The sequence below is a fragment of the Pan paniscus genome, chromosome 13 (genome assembly GCF_029289425.2).
Source record: "Pan paniscus chromosome 13, NHGRI_mPanPan1-v2.0_pri, whole genome shotgun sequence".
Lineage (NCBI taxonomy): Eukaryota > Metazoa > Chordata > Mammalia > Primates > Hominidae > Pan > Pan paniscus.
Window position 1 is genome coordinate 143,773,278 of NC_073262.2, and position 22,485 is coordinate 143,795,762.

The window sequence follows — 22,485 nt, forward strand, 5'->3', positions numbered from 1 at the left end:
TTAGAGCTTGGACATGAAGCCAGGTGTAATATGTAGCAGGAACACATATGAGATACTAATCTGTGTTGGGATTTGGGAAGCCGTGTTGACAGCCCACTGATTCGGATTCTATGCAGTGAGAGTCCGAATCCACAGTATCTGCCATCTTCCCGCTGTGCTTAGTTACACCAGTGCCTGCTGGTGACCACCAAGTATCCAACAAGAAGACCCTTCACTTCCTGAAAGCATTCTATCCTTTCACTTTTAACCTACCTGCATATTTCAAGTGACTTTCTAGTATTTAACGTAGAGGTGGGTCTTGCTTGGTATCTAGTCTGACAGTCTGGTTTTTATTGGAGTATTTAGACCATTTACACTACCTTCCACATAATGGCTGATGTGGTTGGATTTAAACTGCCATATTACTATTTGTTTTCTATTTTTCCCACCTGCTTTTTGTTCCTTTTTTCTTTTTTCCTGCCTAATTTTGGATTACTTTTTAGGATTCCATTTTGCCTCCACTATGGGCTTACTGGTTATACTTCTTAGGTTTATTGTTTAGAGGTTGCTCTGGGATTTGCCATACACATCTTCACCTTAACACAATGTACCTTTAATTACTATTGTACGAGTTCAATATGATGGCAGCGTCTAGGATTTTTTTGTTTTTTTTTTTTTTGAGACGAAGTCTCCCTCTTGTCCCCCAGGCTGGAGTGCGATGGTGCGATCTCGGCTCATCGCAACCTCTGCCTCCTGGGTTCAAGCAATTCTCCTGCCTCAGCCCCCCGAGTAGCTGGGATTACAGGCACCTGCCACCACACCCTGCTAATTTTTGTATTTTTAGTAGAGACAGTTTACGTAGAGACAGGGTTTCACCATGTTGGCCAGGCTGGTCTCAAACTCGTGACCTCAGGTGATCCACCCACCTCGCCCTCCCAAAGTGCTGGGATTACAGGCGTGAGTGACTGTGCCCAGCCAGCAGTGTCTAGGATTTACCATACACATCTTCAACTTCACGCCGCATACCTTTAATCACTACGAGACACCTTCAGTGTCCATGGCAGCGGCTGACATCAAGCTTCCACTTCCCTCCCATCCTTTGAATTATTATGAGACTTTTTCCTTCCACATATGCTGTGAACTGCACTATACGTTATTTTTGCACTCAAAAATTATCTTGTTTTAGATATTGAAAGTAAAGTATTTTGTATTTATTGCACATCTGCCTGCCGACTCCAGCACTCTTCATTCCTTTTTGTAGATCTAGGATTCCATCTGGCATCATTTCTCTTTGCCATAAGAACTTAACTCTAACATCTCTTATAGCACAGGTCTGCAGGAGATGAATTCTCTCTGCTTTCGTCTGAAACTATTTTTATTTCACCTTCATTTTTGAAGAATATATTTGCTGAATATAGACTTCTTGATTGACAGTTATATTTTTTTCTTTCATGACTTAAAAGTTGTCATGGCTTTGACTTCTGGCTTGCATAGTTCCAGACAAGAAGACTGCAGTCATTCTTACCTGTGTTACACTGTATGGAATGTGTCTTCCTGCCCCTTTTATGTGTTCCCTTTATAACTGTTTTTGGACAATTTAATTATGATGTGCTTCGGTATGGCTACGTTTTGATTCTCTGGAGTTAAATTTTTGCCATTAGTTCTTCATATATTTTTCCTGTCCCTCCATTTCTTCTACTTCTGGGACTCCAGTTATGCGTGTATTAGACTGATATTGTCCCACAGGTCACTGCAGCTCTTCTCAACTTTTTCAGTCTTTTCATTTTGGACAGATTCTATTGCTGTGCACTCAAGGTCACTGATCTTTTCTTCTGCAGCATCTAATCTACCATTAATCCTGTTCAACAAAAGTTTTATTAATACTGTGTTTTATCATCTCCAGAAGTTTCATTTAGTTGTTTCTTAGATGCTCCAATTTCTATCTTCATTATCTTTATATTTTCCTTTAGCTCACTGAACATGTGGAACAAATTTATAATAGATATTTTAAGGTCCTCATCTGCTATTTCTGTCATCACTCTCATGTCTGGGTCTTATTCTATTTGATTATTTTTCTCTAGGTTATGGGTCACTTTTTTGATTATTCAAATGATTCTTGAATGTCTTATAGTTTTTTATTGGATGCTGGGCATTGTAAGTTTTATGTTACTGACGCTGGATTTGTTTGTTTTCTTTTCAAGAATGTTTTTTCTCTGCAAGGCATTATCTGAGTATAGTTTGATCCTTCTGAGGCTTGTTTTAGGTGGCTTTGGAGTAGCCTTTATTCTGGGGTTAATTTTGCCCTAGTTCTATGGCATGGCCTTTCTGCGGTTTCTTTTTTTTTTTTTTTTTTTTGAGACGGTGTCTTGCTCTGTCGTCCAGGCTGGAGTGCAGTGGAGCGATCTCAGCTCACTACAACCTCCGCCCTCCTGGGTTCAAGCGATTCTCCTGCCTCAGACTCCCAAGTAGCTGGGATTACAGGCACTCACCACCATGCCCAGCTAATTTTTGTATTTTAGTAGAGACAGGGTTTCACCATGTTGGCCAGGCTGGCCTCAAACTCCTGACCTCAAGTGATCGGCCCGCCTTGGCCTCCCAAAGTGCTGGTATTACAGGAGTGAGCCACCGCACCTGGCCCTGTCTGGGGTTTCTATGGATGGCCTAATAAACAAGATCTCTCTACTCTGGCTCTGGAAATCGTTCAACTCCTCAGTAGTTCTTCTTTGCCTTGTGGGGATTCACCCTATGCATGCACAGCTTTATTTCCAACCACAGGCCCAAGGGGACCCTACACAGATTCTGGAGTTCCTCCTCTGCATAGTTCCCTCCTCTTCAGTACTCTGCCCCACAAATTCCAGCTGCCTCTGTCTCCCCAACTTCAATCTCTGTTTCCTCAACTCAGTGTGACCACTGCTTGGATCCCCTTTCTCTGTGATGCCGTCCAAAAACTTCTCTAGGCTGAATTCCAGGCTGACCACAGGACTCATCTCATCTGTTTCTCCTCTCTCAGGGATTACAGTCTCGTGTTGTCTGTTTTCTAACATCTGACATACAGTTACTTACTATATTTTGTCCAGTTCTCTGGTTGTTCACATTGGGAGGTTAATTCCAGTTTCTGTTACTCTTTCATGTCCAGAAATGGAAGTCTTACCACAGGTTTTAGATCCTAAAGGTTCTATGAGACTTAGCATATGAGTTGGAGCTCTGCCTGCTGAACTCCTTGGATTTCCCTTTTAAACAGCTCTGACATTTGAGAACTTTAACAAAAGACAAAACGCCTTCCCATCCATTATTATCTACAAACTTGTAAGAGAGATGGTATGAGTAGGTCCCATTTTTACCTGCAACTGAGGCTTAAAACTTGAAGAGACTTGCTCAAAGTAGCCTGGTTAATAAATGGAAGAGGCAGGAGATGAAATCGGGTCTCCTGTTCTACAATGCCTACATCCGAATCCCGAATCCCCAACACTCCTCAAACTTCTCTGTGAAATACCCAGAAAAACAGAAAAGCGAGGCCATACCTTCCCCAGGCCTCCGGCCAGGTGGCTGCCTCTAGCACTGACATGTCTTTGACATTTCACATTTTATTTTTAGTACCATATCCTTTGTCACTGCTCATCAGAATGCACATTAAAATGGGTTTATTTTATGCATATTACTGTATATGCAATAAATTTGTTACAAATCACATGACCTTTATGTTAGACATTTTAATACATCAATAGGAGGTCACGTTTCATTCAGAAAATAGCAGCTTTTCCCTCAAACACCTTCAGGTTTACCTGTGGGTTCACATAGCCTAGGTTAAGCAGTTGGCAACATTTTGCTTCATTGTCTGGTTTTACAAAGCTTTCTTGTGACAACAGGTATAAAAGAGTCTACAGAGTTCACCAAGACATCTGCTTCAAAGAGAGCTGTGAAAGCACAAGCCTCAAGAAGACCCCAAACAGGTGCCTCTGGGGAGCAGGCCCATGCCGTGTCCTGCATGTAGCCCACAGGGTGATGGGGCAAGGGCGGCAGTGCTATGGGATGCTGCAGGCCTGTGGGCTGAGCCAGGCGGTCTACTCGCCCAGATAGGCAGCCCCTGGGCAGCCATGTTCTGCTACGAAACTGTATGTCCATATATGTGCATGTGAGCATACCCAGAGGGGCACAGCCGGGCATGCTGGGTGCTGGGGGGGGGTCACTCTGGTTATGCATATTCACACAGAACATGGTGCTACAATTGGGAAGCACAGGGTGTTACTGACAGCCCCGAGTATTTAATGGCCAATATAGCGCATCGCTCTTTACTTTTTATTCACTCACACCCAGGTTCTTTCCACAAAGGGTTCAAGGTAGTTACAAGAATTACTACTGTTTGGGGTTTGCTGAAAGAAGTACGTGAGAATATTATATGCTTTAGAAACCACAGAGTCGAAGCCTGTCATCGTCCTCATAGACCAATGAGTAGCCACACGTACTTGTTTGGCATTACCAAGTGTCCGGGCAAGGCTGCAGCCTGCAGCTCACCAGCCGTGCTGCTCGGCCTGTGCATGTCACTGGCTCTTCCCTAGGGTAGCTTTTGCTTGCTTTCTCCCACGTCCGTCCTCTCTCTCTCTGACTCACAGCCAGCCAGGTTTCTAGCCTTGTCATTCCTAAACTACTGCCTCAAGCCAGGCGGGCGCACACAAACTAAAATGCTAATCTCCACAGCGGTGTCTGGACTAATGGTGTCCCCCACCGCGGAATGTATGTGAGCTAAAGACAGGATCTCAGCAGGCAGCCTGGACTGAGGTAGCTGTAGAATTCAAGGTACACAGTCTCTTTTTCATTAAACGACTTTTCTCTAATTATTTCAGGAAACAAAGTAAGAGTCAGACACTGGAGAAATCTTAAGGTACGTCCCTGCTGCTCCCGCCCCACTACCACAGAGCTGCTGGGAAGTGGGGGGCGACTGCCCAGCCCCGGGCTCTCAGAGTGCCGCTGCCTGCTTACTCAGCACTGCTAAAGGAAGCGCGGTCCTGTGCTGCTGTGTTACAGACTCCCGGGCAGGAAGGTTTCAGAAGTCCCCAAGGGGAAACAGACATGAACCTGGTCTAGCCACTGACGAATACACCTTCAGGTGGAAATGAGGCTCTCTGTGGATAGGGCAAATCCCACTCTCTCTCAAGGGAAATGTGGCCAAGAAACCCCTAGATCAGCTGCAGTGGGAGGAAGAGGCAGGGGGGTGGGCCCTTGGAGAGGCTGGAAGACCACCTGGCACCTGGGAGGAGGGGCCACGGGCAGCGGGAGGGCCTGGGCTGCTGAGAAATTCCGGGGGCTCCAGGAGAGGGCTAAGAGAGTGCCTCCCAGATCTTGTGAATGGCATTCTATTGGAACTAAAAGTGGGGCAGGGGCCTTGATCACTTAATATTTAGAAAGTCTTGAAGACCGTCACTAGAAAGTCGTCACTGACACTGGACTCATAGGCATTCATAAATCCTGACATGAAAGGAACTTTCTCTCGTTTTTGTTTAAGCTAGCATTTCCCAAACTCTTTTGGCAACCAAACCCCCATCCTGCCCCCACCTCCCCACACAAACTGCTGAATCTTAAACAACACTGGCATTCTTCACAATCGTTTGCAAGAGACTGGGATATACCATAGAAAGCCATCTACAACCTGTTACCAGCTTCATACTGACCATCATTTTTTATCAACATGTCACTGCATGAAAGATGAATCTCTGGTTGGCCTAGGACAGCTTTGCTCCTCCTGCCCCTTATAGGAGCCCTCACAGTTCACCTTCCTGGTGGCGCAGATGAGAGTGAGGCACCCTTGGGTAACAAGCCACTTCAAAACAGGTCTATGTTTTGTTACATGCCTAAAAAAATAAAGGAGAAATGTCATTCAGGAACCTTTAAAAACAAAAAGAAGCAAAAGAGCTTTTCAGGTATAGGCTCACACACACCAAAGGAAGAGTGTCCACACCACCTTGGGGGAAAGGTCTGGGCCGGAGCTCCGCACATGGCAGGAACTTGAGCTCTGAGTTGGCCATGACAGAGTGCATGCATCTGCCTCTTCGGATGTGGAAAGTCTCTCCATAAGAGAGTAGCTGGCAGCATTCACTTCCTGTTGACTCGAGGGAATCACTTCCCGCTCCCACCTCACCCTCCAAAGACACACACACTAAGCACACTCCAGGCTTGTAAGCAATTTCCTACAGCCGAGCGTCACTTAACAATGGAGATGCATTCTGAGAAATGCTTTGTGAGGCAATTTCATCTGGGCGAACATCATAGCGCACACTAAGAACAAACCTAGATGGCACCGCGTACTGCGCACCTAGGCTGTGTGGCAGAGCCCGTGCTCCCGGGCTACACACCACAGCGTGTTACTGAATACTGTAGGCGGTCGTAACACAGTGCCAAGTGTGTGTGTATCTAAACGTAGAAAACCTACAGTAAAAATACGATATAAAAGATAAAAAATGGTATACCTGGGCAGGGCACTTAGCGTAGCTGGAATGCGCAGGACTGGCAGTTGCACAATAATAAATTAGTTCTGCAATAAGAAATTAACCTTAGCTCACTGTAACTTTTTTACTTTATACATTTTTAATTTTTACTTTTTAACTCTTTTTAATAACAGCTTAAAATACAAACACACTGTACGGATGTTCAAAATCGTTTTCTGTCCTTATTCTCAGTGCTTTTCTCTGTTTTTAAAATTTTTAATTGTTTTTTACTTTTTAACTTTTGTTAAAAACTAAGACACAAACACACACATTGGCTTATGCCTACACAGGGGCAGGATCATCCATGTCACCTTCTTCCACTTCCACATCGTGTCCCAGTAACACACATGGAGCTGCCACCTCCTGTGACAGTGATGCCTTCTTCTGGAAACCTCCTGAAGGCCCTGCCTGAGGCCATTTTATAGTTAACTTTTTTTTATAAGTAGAAGGAGTACACTCTAAAATAATGATGAAGAGTATAATAAATACGTAAACCAGTAACATCACAAATTATCATCAAGTATTATGTACTGTACATAATTGTATGTGCTAGACTTCTATACACAGGGCAGTGCAGTAGGTTTGTATACACCAGCATCACCACAAACACAAAAAGAATTATTCTAGCACTTTGGGAGGCCGAGGCCGGCGGATCACTTGAGGCCAGGAGTTTGAGACCAGCCTGGCCAACATGGTGAAACCCTGTCTCTACTAAAAATACAAAAATTAGTCAGACATGGTGGTGGGCACCTGTAATCTCAGCTACTGAAGAGGCTGAGTCAGGAAAATCACTTGAACTTGGAAGGCAGAGGTTGCAGTGGGCTGAGATTGCGCCACTATACTACAGCTTAGGCAACTGAGCAAGACCCTCTGTCTCAAAAAAAAGAAAAAAGAATTCTGTACGATGGCTATGACCTCAGCTCCATTGTAATCTCATGGGACCACTGTCATGCGCGCGGTCCTTCATCGTGCAGTGCCTAACTGTACTAGGATTAAGAATCCACAAACATAATTTGGGTTTGAGATATTTATACAGTGGTAAGTCACCTGAAATATTAATGTATCTTTTTAAAAGCTTGCCTAGCACATCCACTCCCATAAAAACAAATCAGAAACCCCCAACTAATTATCAAATACTGACTTATAGAACACCTGTTCTTGAAATAATGGAGACAACACACAAAAAAGCAGGAAACAGAAACACACGCACCCAGACACTAATCCAAGAACAACACGAGAATTCATTTCAACCCAGAGCAACCTGACACAGCTGTGCCCTTGGAGAAAAGACCCAGAGTCGTTACCGGAAGGAGGAGGGCAGGAAAGAGGAACAGGCTGTGATTTCACATTTAAAAGTTGCAATGCTGAGCCCACATGTTCCTAAAGATGGGGATGTAGTCGGTGGAGGCTGCCCCTCCCCGTGTGCACTGCCATATGGTAGAATCCTGGTGCTCTAAGAACGCGGGGTCCTCCCCGTGTGCACTGCCATATGGTAGAATCCTGGTGCTCTAAGAACACGGGGTCCTCCCCGTGTGCACTGCCATATGGTAGAATCCTGGTGCTCTAAGAACGTGGGGTCCTCTGGGTGACAGAGGCCCTGAGGGCCACTAAGAGAAGCAGGAAGCAGCCCATTTAAAGAGGAGTGGGAATGCCTGTCATTCTCCTCATGCTTCACTTTGTTTTTTCTTCAAAGGATTTAAGACGTTCTTGTTACACTCCACCAACCTCACGAGTTTCTAACACCCAGGAAGATGAGGTCTAAAAACTGGATGAAAAAGGACACCCTGAGAGAAAAGGTCCTAGCTGGAGTCAGTCCCCTCTGTGACCTCTCTCCTCAGGCCTCTAGAGGACAGATGGCCAGGCCTGTGCACACACCAGCCCGCCCTGAGAGACCCCTCTGGGACCAACCACCTGTGAGTCCTGCGATGCGTTTCAGCAGCCTGTGCCCTCACCCAGGCTGCAGTTCCTGAAGGTGTGGTCTGTGTCTCTGCGGATGAGATGACAGCTCGCCATTCCCCGGGATCCGTGAGGCTGTCAGTCAGCCACGCTTCTGCAGTATGCAGAAACCTGTTCTTAGACTCCAAAGCCAGAGAAAGAATTCTCCCTTCGAGGCCCAACAAATTGAGAAGGAACTGTGATGGACCACTTCCAAAACAGAGACGGGGGCAGGGGCTGAAGGGCAGAGACCAGGTGATGTCAGAAGGAATGCCGGGTTGCAGACACAGCCGCCCCTGCTCTGGTCCTCCAGCGTGTTTATGACGCTCGTGCAGGTCGACAAGCCATCCTACGGACTAGTTAACACTAAGGTGGAGTTCAGACTTTTTTAGACAACGGCGCGACTGGCAGCCTTTCTCTGTCAAGGGTCAGACGGTAAACATTTTCAGCTTTGCAGACCAGAGGTCCCTGTGGCTACAGTAGCGCAGACACAGCCACAGGCATGTCATTGAATGGCTGCGGCTATGTTCCAATCAAAACTTATTTACAATAACAGGTGGTGGCCAAATTGGCCCATGGGCCTTATTTGGTGAACCCTGTTCTATGAGATCACCCAGGCTTCAGCCTTCAACAGTGGAAGCCATCCCCTGAATGACAAGTCACAAGGGTATCAAAGACCCCTGAATTTTCATGGAAAAAGCTATCCAGACCCCTGCTTGGAAAGCTAAGGCACACTGCCACGAAGCAGCAAGGACGCCTTACAAGTCTCAGTGCAACAGAGATGGACACCTGGGCTGGGCTGGACAATGTTTAAGGTTCCTTTCAGTCCATGACTCAAGTGATACTGTTTTAGGCTATCAGGTAGTAAACACGATCTTAGACATCCCCATCTTCGTAAGCAGAACAGTACGGCACTTCACCACATCTGCTTCCCACCGTGCTTCTAAGCAGCTGTCTTCCCCCTGCTAATGTTACAACCAAAGCAGCCACCCCACCTCCTCAAGTGTTGAGCCTCACGACGGCTGACCCAGCTGGAAAGCCAGCGCCCTGCCGCGTCACCCTGACTCTGCTCAGAGCCAGCATTCCAGCCACAAAGAGGGCCTCCTTCCTTTCCTCTTTCATAAAAATGTTTTTTGAAGAGTTGAGTATATTTTAGGCTTTTTATCTTTATTAAAATTTCATGTGCATGTGTCTGTGTATTCTGCAATTTGTCATTTTCAGAAAGAAGGAACAGGCAATTCGAGAAGTTTCACCTGTACTCCCGAGCTGTTCCCCAGGCTCCAGACCCACTTGAGAGCAGAAGGTGGAGCTCAATGAAGGGTCTCGAGCTCAGCGAAGGGTCACTGGGTGAACTGAGAGAAACCACGTTCACAAACGCGTACTGCGGACTTCCTGCAGCCCTGGGACCTGTCACTGTTTGTCCATGTAAGCTACAGCATTACTAGCAGATGCTAAGATCGAGTGATATCACTGGAAAAGTAGGTGAATCCTACTAGGAAACTTTCTACTCCCTACTAGGACCTCAAGCCCCTCAGCCACACAGCAAATGATAATATGCTCCAGTGTTAGCTTAGAAGCCTTTGTGTCAACAAGAACTGGCTCCTGAGTCCCAAGCTTGGTGCCACACAGCAAATGCTAATATGCTCCAGTGTTAGCTTAGAAGCCTTGTGTCAACAAGAACTGGCTCCTGAGTCCCAAGTGCTGTCACAGGACTTGCCCACTGGGATGTTTTCCACATTAAATATCGAGTAAAAAGACTTCCTGGTGCTCAGAAATTACAGTTCGTTCTTGAAACATTCCAAAGAGGCCACCACAGCTTTTCCCATGTGGTCTTTTACAAACTCGAATGGCTTCCTTGAAAATACTCAAAGTCCACCCAAGGAAATTAGTAATAATAGAATCAGAAAACTGTCAGGAGCATAAAGATTTACTTCTGTATCAAAATGAAAGAAGCAATCATGAGTTGCTGAATTACCCATCTGCTAATGAAACCGGGATGGACTGATCATCTAACCAAGTGCAGACTGAGGATTCTACTTAGTCATCCGATTGGGTACAACAACAGCAGCCTAGGTTCTAGGGAGGGTGGCAGTGACCGGGATGCCACAATGGAAGAGAAAATGAAAACACTGGCACAGTGAAATGTCTCATTTCCAAACAGTTTTGCCTATGGCCAAGCAAGGCAATAAAGACAAACTCTCCCTTTTCCCCATTGCATGTGGGCTGCCAGGTACAAGTAAGGGAATCTTTGCTGTGCCCACTGTCCTCCAGTAGAGAACCCAACAGGCAAGGACCCCACTCAGGTATCAGCTCACCTCCTGCACCTCCCCTAAGCAGGAACTCCTTCCACTGGCAAAGGACTGCCACTGCCATCTGACTCAACTGTGGCGATGTGGACGGAGTCACCAAGCTGCTTTTCTTTTGCAAAACAAAAGTCTTTTTCTTTGCAGTCACGCTGTAAGACGAGGCTGCTGGAGAAAACAAAAGCACCTAGATTTCAGTGCTGAATCCCCACAATTGCATGCAGCTCACACCTACCAGGGGTATTCCAGTGCATAGGGGAAAGGAACCCGGCTGAAAAACCAGCTCCTTATTTTTCTTTTAAATAAAATAATACAATCCTAAGTCCATTTACCATCTGAAGTTGTCACGAGCGAAGTCACGTTACTGTTGTGGACCAGGCCTTAGATGAGTTTCTCAGGCTCAGCACTGACATTCTGGGCCGGATCAGCCTCTCTTGTGGGACCATCCTGTGCACTGCAGGATGCTTTATAGCACCCCTGGCCTCTACCCACTAGAATCCTACAATCTACCAGATCCTAGGATCTAGCTGATCCTAGAATGCTACCAAGGAGACTTGAATTTTGGTCCCATCATCAAAAATGCCTTCTGCATCAATCCTATGCCAATTTCCCCTAAAAGAGGGCTAACTGGAATGTTCTAGGATGTACCAACCCTCCAGGACCCTCTTAGAGCTCATGCCATCAGAGACAGGCCTCTACCTCAGGGATCACCCCGGCTGACATCAAATTCCTCTTCTCTTTTCCCAACATTTCACATTGTTCTTCGGACTCACTGAGTTCCCTAAGGTGACACGCCCCCCCCACACCCACCTTGGGGGGTCACGGATTGCTCCCTGTGGCCCTGGCTTCAGCCCACCTGCTCCATGACCCTATGCTCTTCTCCTCTGGTTCTCGAAGCTGTCTGTAACCAGGGCAGGGGAGATAACTGTATGGGACCATTCCCTGGCCTCCACCTGCCCCAGCACTCTCCAGGCCAGCACAGTCTGGCACTACAGACTACAGGGCTGGAGACACCAGGCTTGGAAGTGACCACTGGCCAAGAGCTGACATAAAAGCCAACTTCCCCAAACAGGAAGGGCCTGTTCTTCACAAAGATAAAGAAAACTGCCAGCATTTTGCTGGCCTTAAGAAGCCATGCAAAATTAACCAGTACATCATGAATTAACTTCTTTTACTCTGCTGTGCACTGAATACCATTATGAAGCAATATACTTTTGGACTAAAAATAAGCATTTTTGTGGAAAATCTGCTACATGTTTTCATAAAATAAAGTGCTATGATGTACTAAAACCTCACATTGCCTTCTCGTAATTTTATTTTTATCACAAGAAGGAAATACATAGTGATTCCTGAACCGGAAGAATGAACCCCATCTTCCAACTGTCACGGAATTATCACCAACATATTCAAAAGAGAAAAAAATAAAACCAATTGTTGATATAATGAGTCCCCTTGATTTGAATAGCTCAACATAAGTATCTTATTCAGGATGGGACAGGGCCCTCCCCACAGACACGTGACAACAGATCAAACCTGCATTTCCTGTTTCCTGTTTGATCTGTCTGCCTCTCAGGTGACTTATAATTTTTTTCATCAAGAGACCAGTTTTAGAATAAAAAATAACGTGAGAAGATTCAAGTAAAGGGCCCAAAAGCTTTAAGAGAATGAAAAGCTTCCTTGATATCTCTGGGCCCTTTCGCTCTAGCCCTTCCATCACAGCTGTTCCTCCTCGTCGTCATCCTCATCATCGTCATTGTCCTCGGCCTCGTCGTCGTCCTCATCATCGTCATCCTCATCATTGTCCTCATCCTCCTCATCCTCATCCCCATCCAGACTTGCCCTTTTGTCATCAGATGTGCTGCTCTCAGACTCCTCCTCCTCCCGAGCCAGGAGCTTCTTAAAAACTTGAAACTCCTCAACAGAAGTACAGGCTGTCCTGGCCAAAAACTCAGCTTCTGAAACTCTGAGAATGTCCTTGAGCAATGGGTTAGGGATCTGTGTCTGCCCCTTCTTATCAGGGGTTTGGTACCGTCCCAGGCGCTCCAGGTAAATGTGTCTCTGCTTAATCTTGGTTAGTGAATACTGCAAGTACTCACTCTTTACAATGTCTGGATGCTTAATTCCCATCCTGAAGTATGCATACTGGAAGACACAAACACACTTAGGAGTCCCAGATACAGAGTACTGAAACCTATCATTCTATAAACCATAAAAACTTAAGTTGTTCAAAAGGATTCAAAAAGAATTGCCTAATTGACAACAGCGAATACCCAGTCTAGGATACTGACATTTGTGTGACAGCCAGCAGTTTCAAAACACTTTCAAATTCATCCTGAGAAACATGGAGCAGGAAATAAAGGGGTGGGAGGGAAAAGGGGCAGGAGGGAGAAGGGGCAGAAGGAAGAGGTGGTATTTTTCCTTAAATGGGGAAGGAAAAGGATGAATATGGAAAGAATAGGCAAAACATTCAGAAAACATCTAGAAATTCCACCTAAGTTGTCATAATTATTACCAAAAAATCGGACAACTGTTAAAATTACATTTTCAAAATCAACATGCAAAATAGATTCTAAGGACAGGAAGGTTTCAGCTATTTTAAAATTAGCTATTTCAGAGTCCCCACTTAGACTCTAAGAATAGGACTGAATCATTCATTATTAATCGCAGAAAAGTTGAAGAATAGGTTTGATCTGTAGTAAAGAAATTAAAGATTTCTCTTTGGCTGATGTATGCAGAGAATCTAGTCTTTCACTTCCTCCACTCAAATATGAGGTGTCCGAGGCTTCTTATCCATATAACTGACCTTCACTACATTTGAAAAACCTGAGAAACTTGCTGTTACTACACTAATCACGGTACCAGTCATTCTCACCTGAAACTACGCTAATCCCATTACCAGTCATTCTCACCTGAAACTACGCTAATCACGCTATCAGTCATTCTCACCTGAAACTTGTATTCCAGTTGACCCAGGTCCTCTCGAAGAACAGAGGGGCAACTGTGCAAAATCCTGGTGACTTGCTGTACCGTGAAAAGGCACTTCTCCTTGAGAAGCCTGACAGTGTCGTTAATGTCCTGCTGGCGCATGGTGAAAATTTCAGGGCAACAGTAAAGCACCCTCTTTAATTTCCCTGCAGAACATTCAAAAAAGGCAAGCACATAATTTCAGGATACTCAAGGAGCTAGCTGCACCCAATTTAAGTCCACATTTAAAAACAAACAAGGATCCTCTCCTTCCACAGAGCAAGTGGCAATTTCAGATCTATCTTCCCAGAAGCACCATGGAAATGATACATCTCCCCACTGACTTCCTGACACTCCTCAGACTCACCATCCTTCCCTCCCTATATTCCTGCTTTATTCTGGCCTCCCACCTGAAAGGTGCCAACTTTGTATTTTGGGTCTCCTCTTGTCCTCCTCACTTGGAAAAGAATTTCCCAGGCATTTACTGGAAAGATCAGAGAGTAATATGGGAGAGTAGTTTCCTCCATATTGCGGGTTTGGGTTGATGTTTCCTTCTATAATAAAATAGTCATTGAAGCATTCACAACTAACATTCTCAAGCTGAACTCAATGAAAAGGAGTTCCATCACCATCGTCATCATAACAGTAATAACAATAATAGTAATCATGAGGACACACAACACCAATGCTGACGTCCTGGTTACCAGGGTCACCATGTATCTTCTCCAAGCCAGGGCACCTTGAGTGAAAGAGGCCCTATTAAAACCGCACTAACTGGTGTAAACTGGGACTATTCCAGGCCTTCCTAGGGATAGCTGAGCAAAATTCAGTAATTGGAAACTTAAAGTCAACTATTTAAACTGTTAATTAAAATTTTCCTAACATTTGAGTTAGTGATTATCTTAATATGTGAGGAATTTCAGTTTAGGTTTATCTTCATTTCTTAAGGCTGTGCTGAGTTTGCTAATTAATAACCACCACACATAATATATTTAGACTTTTAGATTACACTGTAAGAATCTGTTAAGAAAAATATATAAGGCTACCTTTTTCTTATCTTCTAGAGAAGGAGGCCTGTAGAGATGCTGTGAAATGGTGGATCCTAAACCTTCTACCACTGCCTCAAAAAAAATCTTACCAGGAAGAGTCAATAATGCAAAGAAATAATAGTGGAACTCCTCTGGTCAAAGTGGGTAAGGGTCCTTGGAGACCCCCAACTCCTCCAGAAGGCCCTTAAAGAGATTCAAGGAACTTTGAGCATCCTTGAGATGTGAATATTGTTGGGGGCAGGAGTGGGGGATAAATAGAAGGGAAGGCCACTCCATGAGTATTCCCAGGAACCTGGCAAGATCTCTCATGTTCCAGAGTAAATCTAAACACTCGACTAGAATCTAAGTCTTTACAAGAGATGTTGGTTTGACATCACATCACAGAGACAGAGCACTAAGACCATTTCATGTTGATTTAAACATCAAATGCTATATGTATACATATTTATCAACATCACATATCAGCATCAACCCACTAAGCACATACCATATGCCCACCACTGCACTAGGTGCTGAAGATCCCACGGTGAACAAGGCAGACAAGAGTCTCTGCCCTGGCACTCAATTTTTTCTTCTAGTGTTAACTCCTCCTCCTTCCCTCTCGAAATGTATTCTGCACAGAAAGCCACTCCTATTCCTCACCTCCAAGCCGAATTATACAATCCTCTCCAGGAACACTGACATACTCAGAAACCTCCCCTAATCCATCTCACCTTAGGCTGCTCTTTCCCCAACTCTGGCTCCTCTCACACTATATAAAATCTTTTTTTTTTTGAGACAGCCTTGCTGTCACCCAGGCTGGAGTGCAGTGGCGCCATCTCAGCTCACTGCAACCTCCGCCTCCTGGGTTCAAGCGATTTTCATGCCTCAGCCTCCCAAGTAGCTGGAATTACAGGTGCGTGCCACCAAGCCCAGCTAATTTTTCTATTTTTAGTTGAGTCAGGGTTTCACCATGTTGGCCAGGCTATCTTGAACCCCTGACCTCAAGTCATCTGCCTGCCTCGGCCTCCCAAAGAGCTGGGATTACAGGCATGAGCCACCGCACCCAGCCAAAATCTGCAACTTCTTGTACCTTCTCCAAGCCCAAGCTTTCGCAGGTAACTGGAGCGCTTCCTCATTTGCATAATAGGCAGTTTCAATAACTGGGGACTTTTCTTCAAGACCACACACACAGGCTCTGGATTCAGACCCAAGAGAATAAATTCTGAAATGATGTCCAGCAACTGTTGAAGACTGGCATCTCGCCGTACACTGAGCAATTCATTAATATGGGCATTGCTGAAACCCATGTCCTGGAGGGAACTCATGACCCTCTCTAGCTCCAAGGACCCTTGTTCCACAGGAGTCCCCTGCTTCTCAAGGAGGCACTGAACAAGATTCCTCCTGCACTCTGGTTCCTGCACATAGTTATTGGATCTAACACAAGATAACTCCTCAGTGACCCCTCCATTGGAGGCTGTAGTCAGTTTGCGCAACAAAGAAGCTGTCGTCCTTCTCTGTTCTCCAAGATGAAGAGTCTGCCTAGCCATACAGGCCCAGGTGAGGGGGATCAGGCGGTGCCAGTCAAGGACCTGTAAGACACAGGACCAAAAGACAATTAATTCCTCACTATTCCAGTGTAATGGACACCATAAGACTTTTGAGCCAGAGTACTTACTGCCTTGGTTCCACACAAACATACAGTTTTTATAAGCAATCTGCAAAATCCTATCTGAACTTAAGCCTACAGAGAAGGAAGCTCACATAGAACAGGGTATTTCAAGGCCACAGAGATGGGAGTCAAGCAGGTACAATATTGTTAGCTTTTGCAGCTTTAAGGATGGGAGCAGGGACATGGAGGAAGAGGGAAAAACTATTTCTAGGCCACCTGGTCATGTGTGCCAGAAAAGTCTGGACCTCAGACTACTCTCCAGATTCATGTTCTTAAATTCATTCCACGAGAAGAATCTTGTGGGATACAGAGTTGGCCCTTGAACAACAAGGGTTTGAACTGCTTGGATCCACTTATATGTGGATTTTCTTCCGCCTCTGCCACCCTTGAGACACCAAGACCAAACTCTCCTCCACCTCCTCTTCAGCCTAAAGACCTTATGAGGATCTACTTCCTCTTAATGAATAGTAAATACATTTTCTCTTAGGATTTTCTTTTTGTTTTTTGAGACGGGGGGTCTCACTCTGTTGCCCAGGCTGGAGTGCAGTGGTGCAATCATGGCTCACTGCAGCCTTGACTTCCCCAGGCTGAGGTAATCCTCCCACCTCAGCCTTCTGAGTAGCTGGGACTACAGGTGCACACTACACCCTGCTAATTTCTGTATTTTTTGTAGAGACGGGGTTTTGCCCTTATGATTTTCTGAATAACGTTTTCTTTTCTCTAGCTTACTTTAAGAATACAGAATGCAATATATATATACAAGATATGTGTTAACTGTTTATGTTGTCGGTAAGGCTTCCAGTCATGAGTAGGCTATTAGCAGTTGAGTTTTGGAGGAGTCAAACGTTACGCACTGATTTTCAACTGGTGTGGGGGCGGTCTGGTGCCCCTAACCCCTCTGTTGTTCAGGGGTCACAGTAATTAGTCAACTCGCATACACAATTCCAGTTGACCTCAGAAGTCTTCAGTGGTTCAGGCTGGTGCTTAACAAACTATGCACAAATCATCCAGGCACTCTAAGCCAGCAGTCTTCAACGTTTTTGGCACCAGGGACTGGCTTCATGGAAGACAATTTTTCCACAGACTGGTGAGGGGTTTCAGGATGATTCAAGCATATTACATTTGTTGTGCACTTTATTTCTGTTATTTTCACGTTGTAATATAAGATGAAATAATTATACAACTCACCATAATGTAGAATCACTGGGAGCCCTGAGCTTGTTTTCCTACAACCAGGAGTTCCCATCTGGGGGTGACGGGAAACAGTGACAGATCATCGGGCATCAGATTCTCATAAGGAGCGTGCAACCTGGATCCCTCAAAGGCGCAGTTCACAATAGGGTTCGCGCTCCAGTGAGAATCTAAGGCGGCTGGTCTGACAGGAGGCGGAGCTCAGGCGGTAATGCCAGCGAAGGGAGCGGCTGTAAATACAGTCTGGCTGGCTCACTTGCCGCTCACCTCCTGCTGTGCAGCCTGGTTCCTAATAGGCAAGGGACGGTACCGGGGGTTGGGGAACCCCTGCTCTAAACCCTTCACATCGGTCCCAACCCCTTCTCCAGCGTCATCGATTGTCGCCCTGGGGCCACCCTGCCAAGCCCAAGCTCTGGCTGCTCTCCAGCCTCCCCTGTCCAGATGCTCCCTCCGCCAGGAACACCGGGCAGTCGCTGGGGTCAGCGGGCGCGGCCCGGGAAACTGGGCTCAATGAGCCTAAAGACCTCTATGCTGATTCCGCTTCCTCTTAATGAAAAGTACATGTTATCTTCCTTGTGAAGTTGAAACTCTTGTTCAACAGTCAACTCAGGCCGGGCGCGGTGGCTCACGCCTGTAATCCCAGCACTTTGGGAGTTCGAGGCGGGTGGATCACCTGAGGCCAGAAGTTAGAGACCAGACTGGCCAACACGGTGAAACCCCGTCTCTACTAAAAATACAAAAATTAGCCAGGCATGGTGGCGGGCGCCTGTAATCCCAGCTACTTGGGAGGCTGAAGCAGTAGAATTGCTTGAACCCGGGAGGCGGAGGTTGCAGTGAGCCGAGATCGCGCCATTGCACTCCAGCCTGGAGACAGAGCGAGACTTTGTCTCAAAAAAAAAAAAAAAAATGTCAACTCTATATCCCACAATAATTGAGCAGAGCCACGGGTCCAGGATGCCAAAACCAGGTCAGCGTGCACGGACCTCCGGGAGGGCTCCACGACCTGGCCGTGAAACACTCGGCGGCCGCGGTTCCTCTGCGTCGCTGCCCGCCCGCCTGCGACCCGGAGAAGCCCGCGCGCCCAGCTCGAGCTTACCTGACGGCTGAACGCAGCCATAGCGCGGAGAAAATGGCAGCAGTTACGGCGCCGGAAGCAGAGGTCCTCCCCCGTCCTTCACTTCCGGCCCCCGGTCCGTCACCGACGCCGTTCCCAGCGCCAGCGCGGTGCTGGTGGATCGTGATTCCGGCCCGGAGCTGTGCTGAGCGTTCACGGCCCCGCGGGGCTCAGGTGTCCCGGGGCCGCCCCTTAGAAAGCCGGAAGGCCGGAGTCGCGCCCGTCACCGTGCCGCCGCCTCTGCCGCGGCCTCAGCCTTGGGGGGCCTCGGTGTCCGGTTGTTCCCGTTGCACTGCCGTGTCCCGTTTCGCAGAGCTCTGGGCCGCGTGAACGAATGGGTCGTCCTGGCCCATACTTGTGTTTCAGATGACCTGAGAATTCCTCTCGAGAGTACAGGTAGAGGGGAACTGGTTCCTTGCTTCAGGAACTTCACCCGAGAGCGCAGAAATCCTTCCCGAGGCAGGAAAAATGGATTCCGTTCCATGTAGAGATATTTAAGATTTTATTGTGTAAACATCTGTATTCAGCGTGAACACCGGGGCCACCTACGCACAAAAAGAAGTCTTTACCGCTTTTCTTTCTTTTTACTCTCAGCCAGTGGAAGATGAGAATTTGCCGTTTTTAAAAGACCCAAGTAAAATGACAGGAATTACGGCACATTTCCCTTTATAAGCAAGAGCCTTCCCAACTTCGAGGTCTGGTTCCCTCTTAGGATGAAATATAGTGAAGTTTTAGCCCAACGTGTATTCATTCTTAAATTTCCTCTCTCGACCTAAGAGCGTGGGCATCTTTCACAAGGTGATGCTTGTGAAGAATAAAAAGGTGTGCTTTCTCAGCTGCCTAAATCCTGCCACCAAAGCCTTAATTTATAAGCATTTCTTGTTTTATCTACTTCATTCTGGACTGACATAAAGGATTTGATTCTTGCATGGGCACACATTTACATATCTGCTTTGCGCCAGGCATGGAGTGGGGTGCCAAACAATTTATGTAAAACTGTCTTTTGACAAAAGGATTATGTCAAAGAAAAGGAAGGTTCTAATCCGTGTAGAACTAAAGAATTGGTTGCTTTGGCAGAGTGCAGTGGCCCACGCCTGTAATCCCAGCACTGTGAGAGGCTGAGGTGGGGGGGATTGCCTGGGCTCAGGAGTTCAAGACCAACCTGAGCAACATAGGAAAATCCTGTCTCTACAAAAAATAAAAAATTAGCTGGGAGTAGTGGCGTGCACCTGTAGTCCCAGCTACTCAGGAGCCTGAAGTGGGAGGATCACTTGAGTCCAGGAGGTTGAGGCTGCAGTGAGCCATGATTGCACCACTGCACTCCAGCCTGCGTAACAGAGCAAGACCTTGTCTCAAAAAACAAAAGGAAAAAAAAATTGGTTGCCTTTGTTGTTTTTTATAATGTAATTTTCTTCTCAAAATACTCAACTGTCAACATCTCACAATAAATTGTGTTAATGCTACACCAAAAGCCTAAGAAAATCCCATGAGCCACCCCAACTCCCTGGAAAGAATCAAGGAACCTGAACAGTTTGTCTAGCTCTAGAAATAAAATGACAGCTGGGACATGGGGATTACTATGAAAAATTGACATGAGCCCGGGTGTGGTGGCTCACGCCTGTAATCCCAGCACTTTGGGAGGCCGAGGTGGGCAGATCACCTGAGGTCAGGGGTTTGAGACCAGCCTGGAAAACATGGTGAAACCCCATCTCTACTAAAAATACAAAAATTAGCCAGGCATGGTGGTGGGCACCTGTAGTGTCAGCTACTCAGGAGGCTGAGGCAGGAGAATCACTTGAACCTGGGAGGCGGAGGTTGCAGTGAGCCAAGATCGCGCCATTGTACTGCAGCCTGGGCAACAAGAGCGAAAGTACATCTCAAAAAAAAAAAAAAAAAAAATTGACATCACCTTCAGTCTTGTGTGAAAACTTTGCTCTCTCGAACCATACTTTAAAAATATGCAGTGGGTTGGGCACAGTGGCTCATGCTTGTAATCCCAGCACTTTGAGAGGCTGAGATGGGTGGATCACCTGAGGTCAGGAGTTCGAGACCAGCCTGGCCAATATAGTGAAACCCTGCCTCTACTAAAAATACAAAAATTAGCCGGGTAACGTGATAACGCACACTTGTAATCCCAGCTACTTGGGAGGCTGAGGCAGGAGAATTGCTTGAACCCAGGGAACGGAGGTTGCAATGAGCCGAGATTGCACCATTGCACTCCAGCCTGGGTGACAGAGCAAGATTCCATCTTAAAAAAAAAAAAAAAAATGGGAGTGGAAAAATTGTCAGCCTCAGCCTCAGAACTTTCCTCTCTGGGTTCTTTCTGGGTTCTTTCTGCAAAGAACGTTTGCAAAATACCAGACCTTCCACTGCCATGAAGTCAGATGAGCTTTAATTATTTTTTCTTATAAAGAAGTAACAGTTCTTAGAAAGCTCAGACTATGCATTCTCAACCCATTAAACACCTGTCTGCAAACACCATTGTGGCCGAACGCAGTGGCTCATGCCTGTAATCCCAACATTTTGGGAGGCCGAGGAGGGCGGATCAGGAGGTCAGGAGTTTGAGACCAGCCTGGCCAACATAGTGAAACCTCGTCTCTACTAAAAATACAAAAATTTAGCCAGGCGTGGTGGTGGGCACCTGTAATCCCAGCTACTTGGGAGGCTGAGGCAGAATTGCTTGAACCTGGGAGGCGGAGGTTGCAGTGAGCTGAGATCGCACCATTGCACTCCAGCCCAGGCGACAGTATAAGACTCTGTCTCTAAATAAATAAATAAACAAACAAACACCATTCTATAACATTCTCTGTGTTATAAGCACCATAAACACTACAAGGTAGGGGTTCTTAAAACATCAGAAAACTCTTTGAATTCTGAAGAGTGAACATCACTGACTTTAATACACACCTGTAAAACCCTTGTACCTTGAATGTCCCTGATAGAGGAGGGTCCTCCTCCACCAACTCCATCAGTCACTTGTGGTGGCAGCGAGGCTCAGGCAGCACTTTCTGAAGAAAGGGACGGCAATAGCCCATATCCTACTAGATGGGACTAAAATTAACTCTGATCATCCCAAAACAGTTGAGTGCCTCCTAAATAACCACTAGAAATAGCTCAGAACCACGCAGGAGGCAGCCTGGCTCCCAGGCAGCTTCCAGAGGGTTCTGGGCAGGAGTCTCAGAATGTGGAAAAACCGTCTGCAAGTGATGACATGTGGGAAAAGGGTAGGGGTTTAGGTTTTGGTTTTTTTCCTACTGTCTCAGCAGGGGAAAAAAATGAAAGGTTCTGCTCTCACCTCTAGCTATTCCCTCCTCTCTAACACAGACATGAAATAAAACAATCCTAAGTACTTGACCTAGCCAAGTCTGTCTGAGGGGGATGGACTGGAGTCTAAGGGAGGGAAGCAGCCAGTTGAGTATCTGACAAACACCCTGGGACCTGAGCAGCCCGGAGGAATACAGGGCTGGAGCCCCTCACACAGACCAGAGGTGCGGGCTGGGCCAGGAAGCCCCTCCTGTGGACAGAGGTGGGAGCTGGCTGGCCATGGGATATCTGGGGACTGCTGGCAGTGAGCCAGCCACGTGTTTGACAGCAGAGTCTTGCTACAGACAGAAGGGAGGTCCCTGAGGACGCCACCCTCCCCCGTCTTACCAGATGGAGCAAGCTTCAGAGCCCTAGGCCCACCCCTGGCAGGGCCTGCCTGTAAAAGGAACCCCAGAATGGCCAAGGCTAGACTTCTCTCCAACTGTGGCAAGTGGGGTGCACACATGGAAAAATGAGGAAACCAGGTATTTCTCACACTTAGCACACGGGAACAGTT

The 22,485-nt window shown here is 46.5% G+C and overlaps 2 protein-coding genes across 22 annotated transcripts in view; one reads left to right on the plus strand and one right to left on the minus strand.

The window, feature by feature from the left end:
• The window catches only part of SNED1 (sushi, nidogen and EGF like domains 1), a 102,106-nt gene extending 90,115 nt beyond the window's left edge, over positions 1–11,991 (plus strand). For 9 of the 17 annotated variants that reach the window (XM_063595643.1, XM_063595630.1, XM_063595634.1 and 6 more), the window contains 2 exons: positions 3,846–3,929; positions 4,821–7,184. In XM_063595643.1, coding sequence (XP_063451713.1) covers positions 3,846–3,929; positions 4,821–4,969 — 233 coding nt within the window. In that variant the 3' untranslated portion in view covers positions 4,970–7,184. Of the gene's footprint in view, positions 1–3,845; positions 3,931–4,820; positions 7,185–8,151 lie in introns of those variants that run through there. The other 8 variants (XM_063595631.1, XM_063595633.1, XM_034955554.3 and 5 more) reach the window with 2 other exon arrangements.
• Positions 1,295–22,385, minus strand: MTERF4 (mitochondrial transcription termination factor 4). 5 transcript variants are annotated; one of them, XM_034955562.2, is made up of 5 exons: positions 18,648–22,385; positions 15,782–16,280; positions 10,709–10,864; positions 6,441–6,505; positions 1,295–5,825 (listed from the first exon to the last, which is right to left on the minus strand). In XM_034955562.2, the coding sequence occupies exons 1-5, from the start codon at positions 18,666–18,668 to the stop codon at positions 5,808–5,810; spliced, it is 759 nt and encodes a 252-aa protein (XP_034811453.1). In that variant the 5' UTR covers positions 18,669–22,385; the 3' UTR covers positions 1,295–5,807. The 5 variants fall into 5 exon arrangements, 4 of the variants coding, with proteins under 4 accessions (XP_034811453.1, XP_054965288.1, XP_054965287.1 ...); XR_008624622.2 differs by lacking the exons at positions 1,295–5,825; positions 6,441–6,505 and adding exons at positions 12,230–12,838; positions 13,643–13,827 and having other exon boundaries at positions 8,151–10,864; positions 18,648–21,362; XM_055109312.2 differs by lacking the exons at positions 1,295–5,825; positions 6,441–6,505; positions 10,709–10,864 and adding exons at positions 11,989–12,838; positions 13,643–13,827 and having other exon boundaries at positions 18,648–21,362.
• Positions 22,386–22,485: the final 100 nt, after the last annotated feature.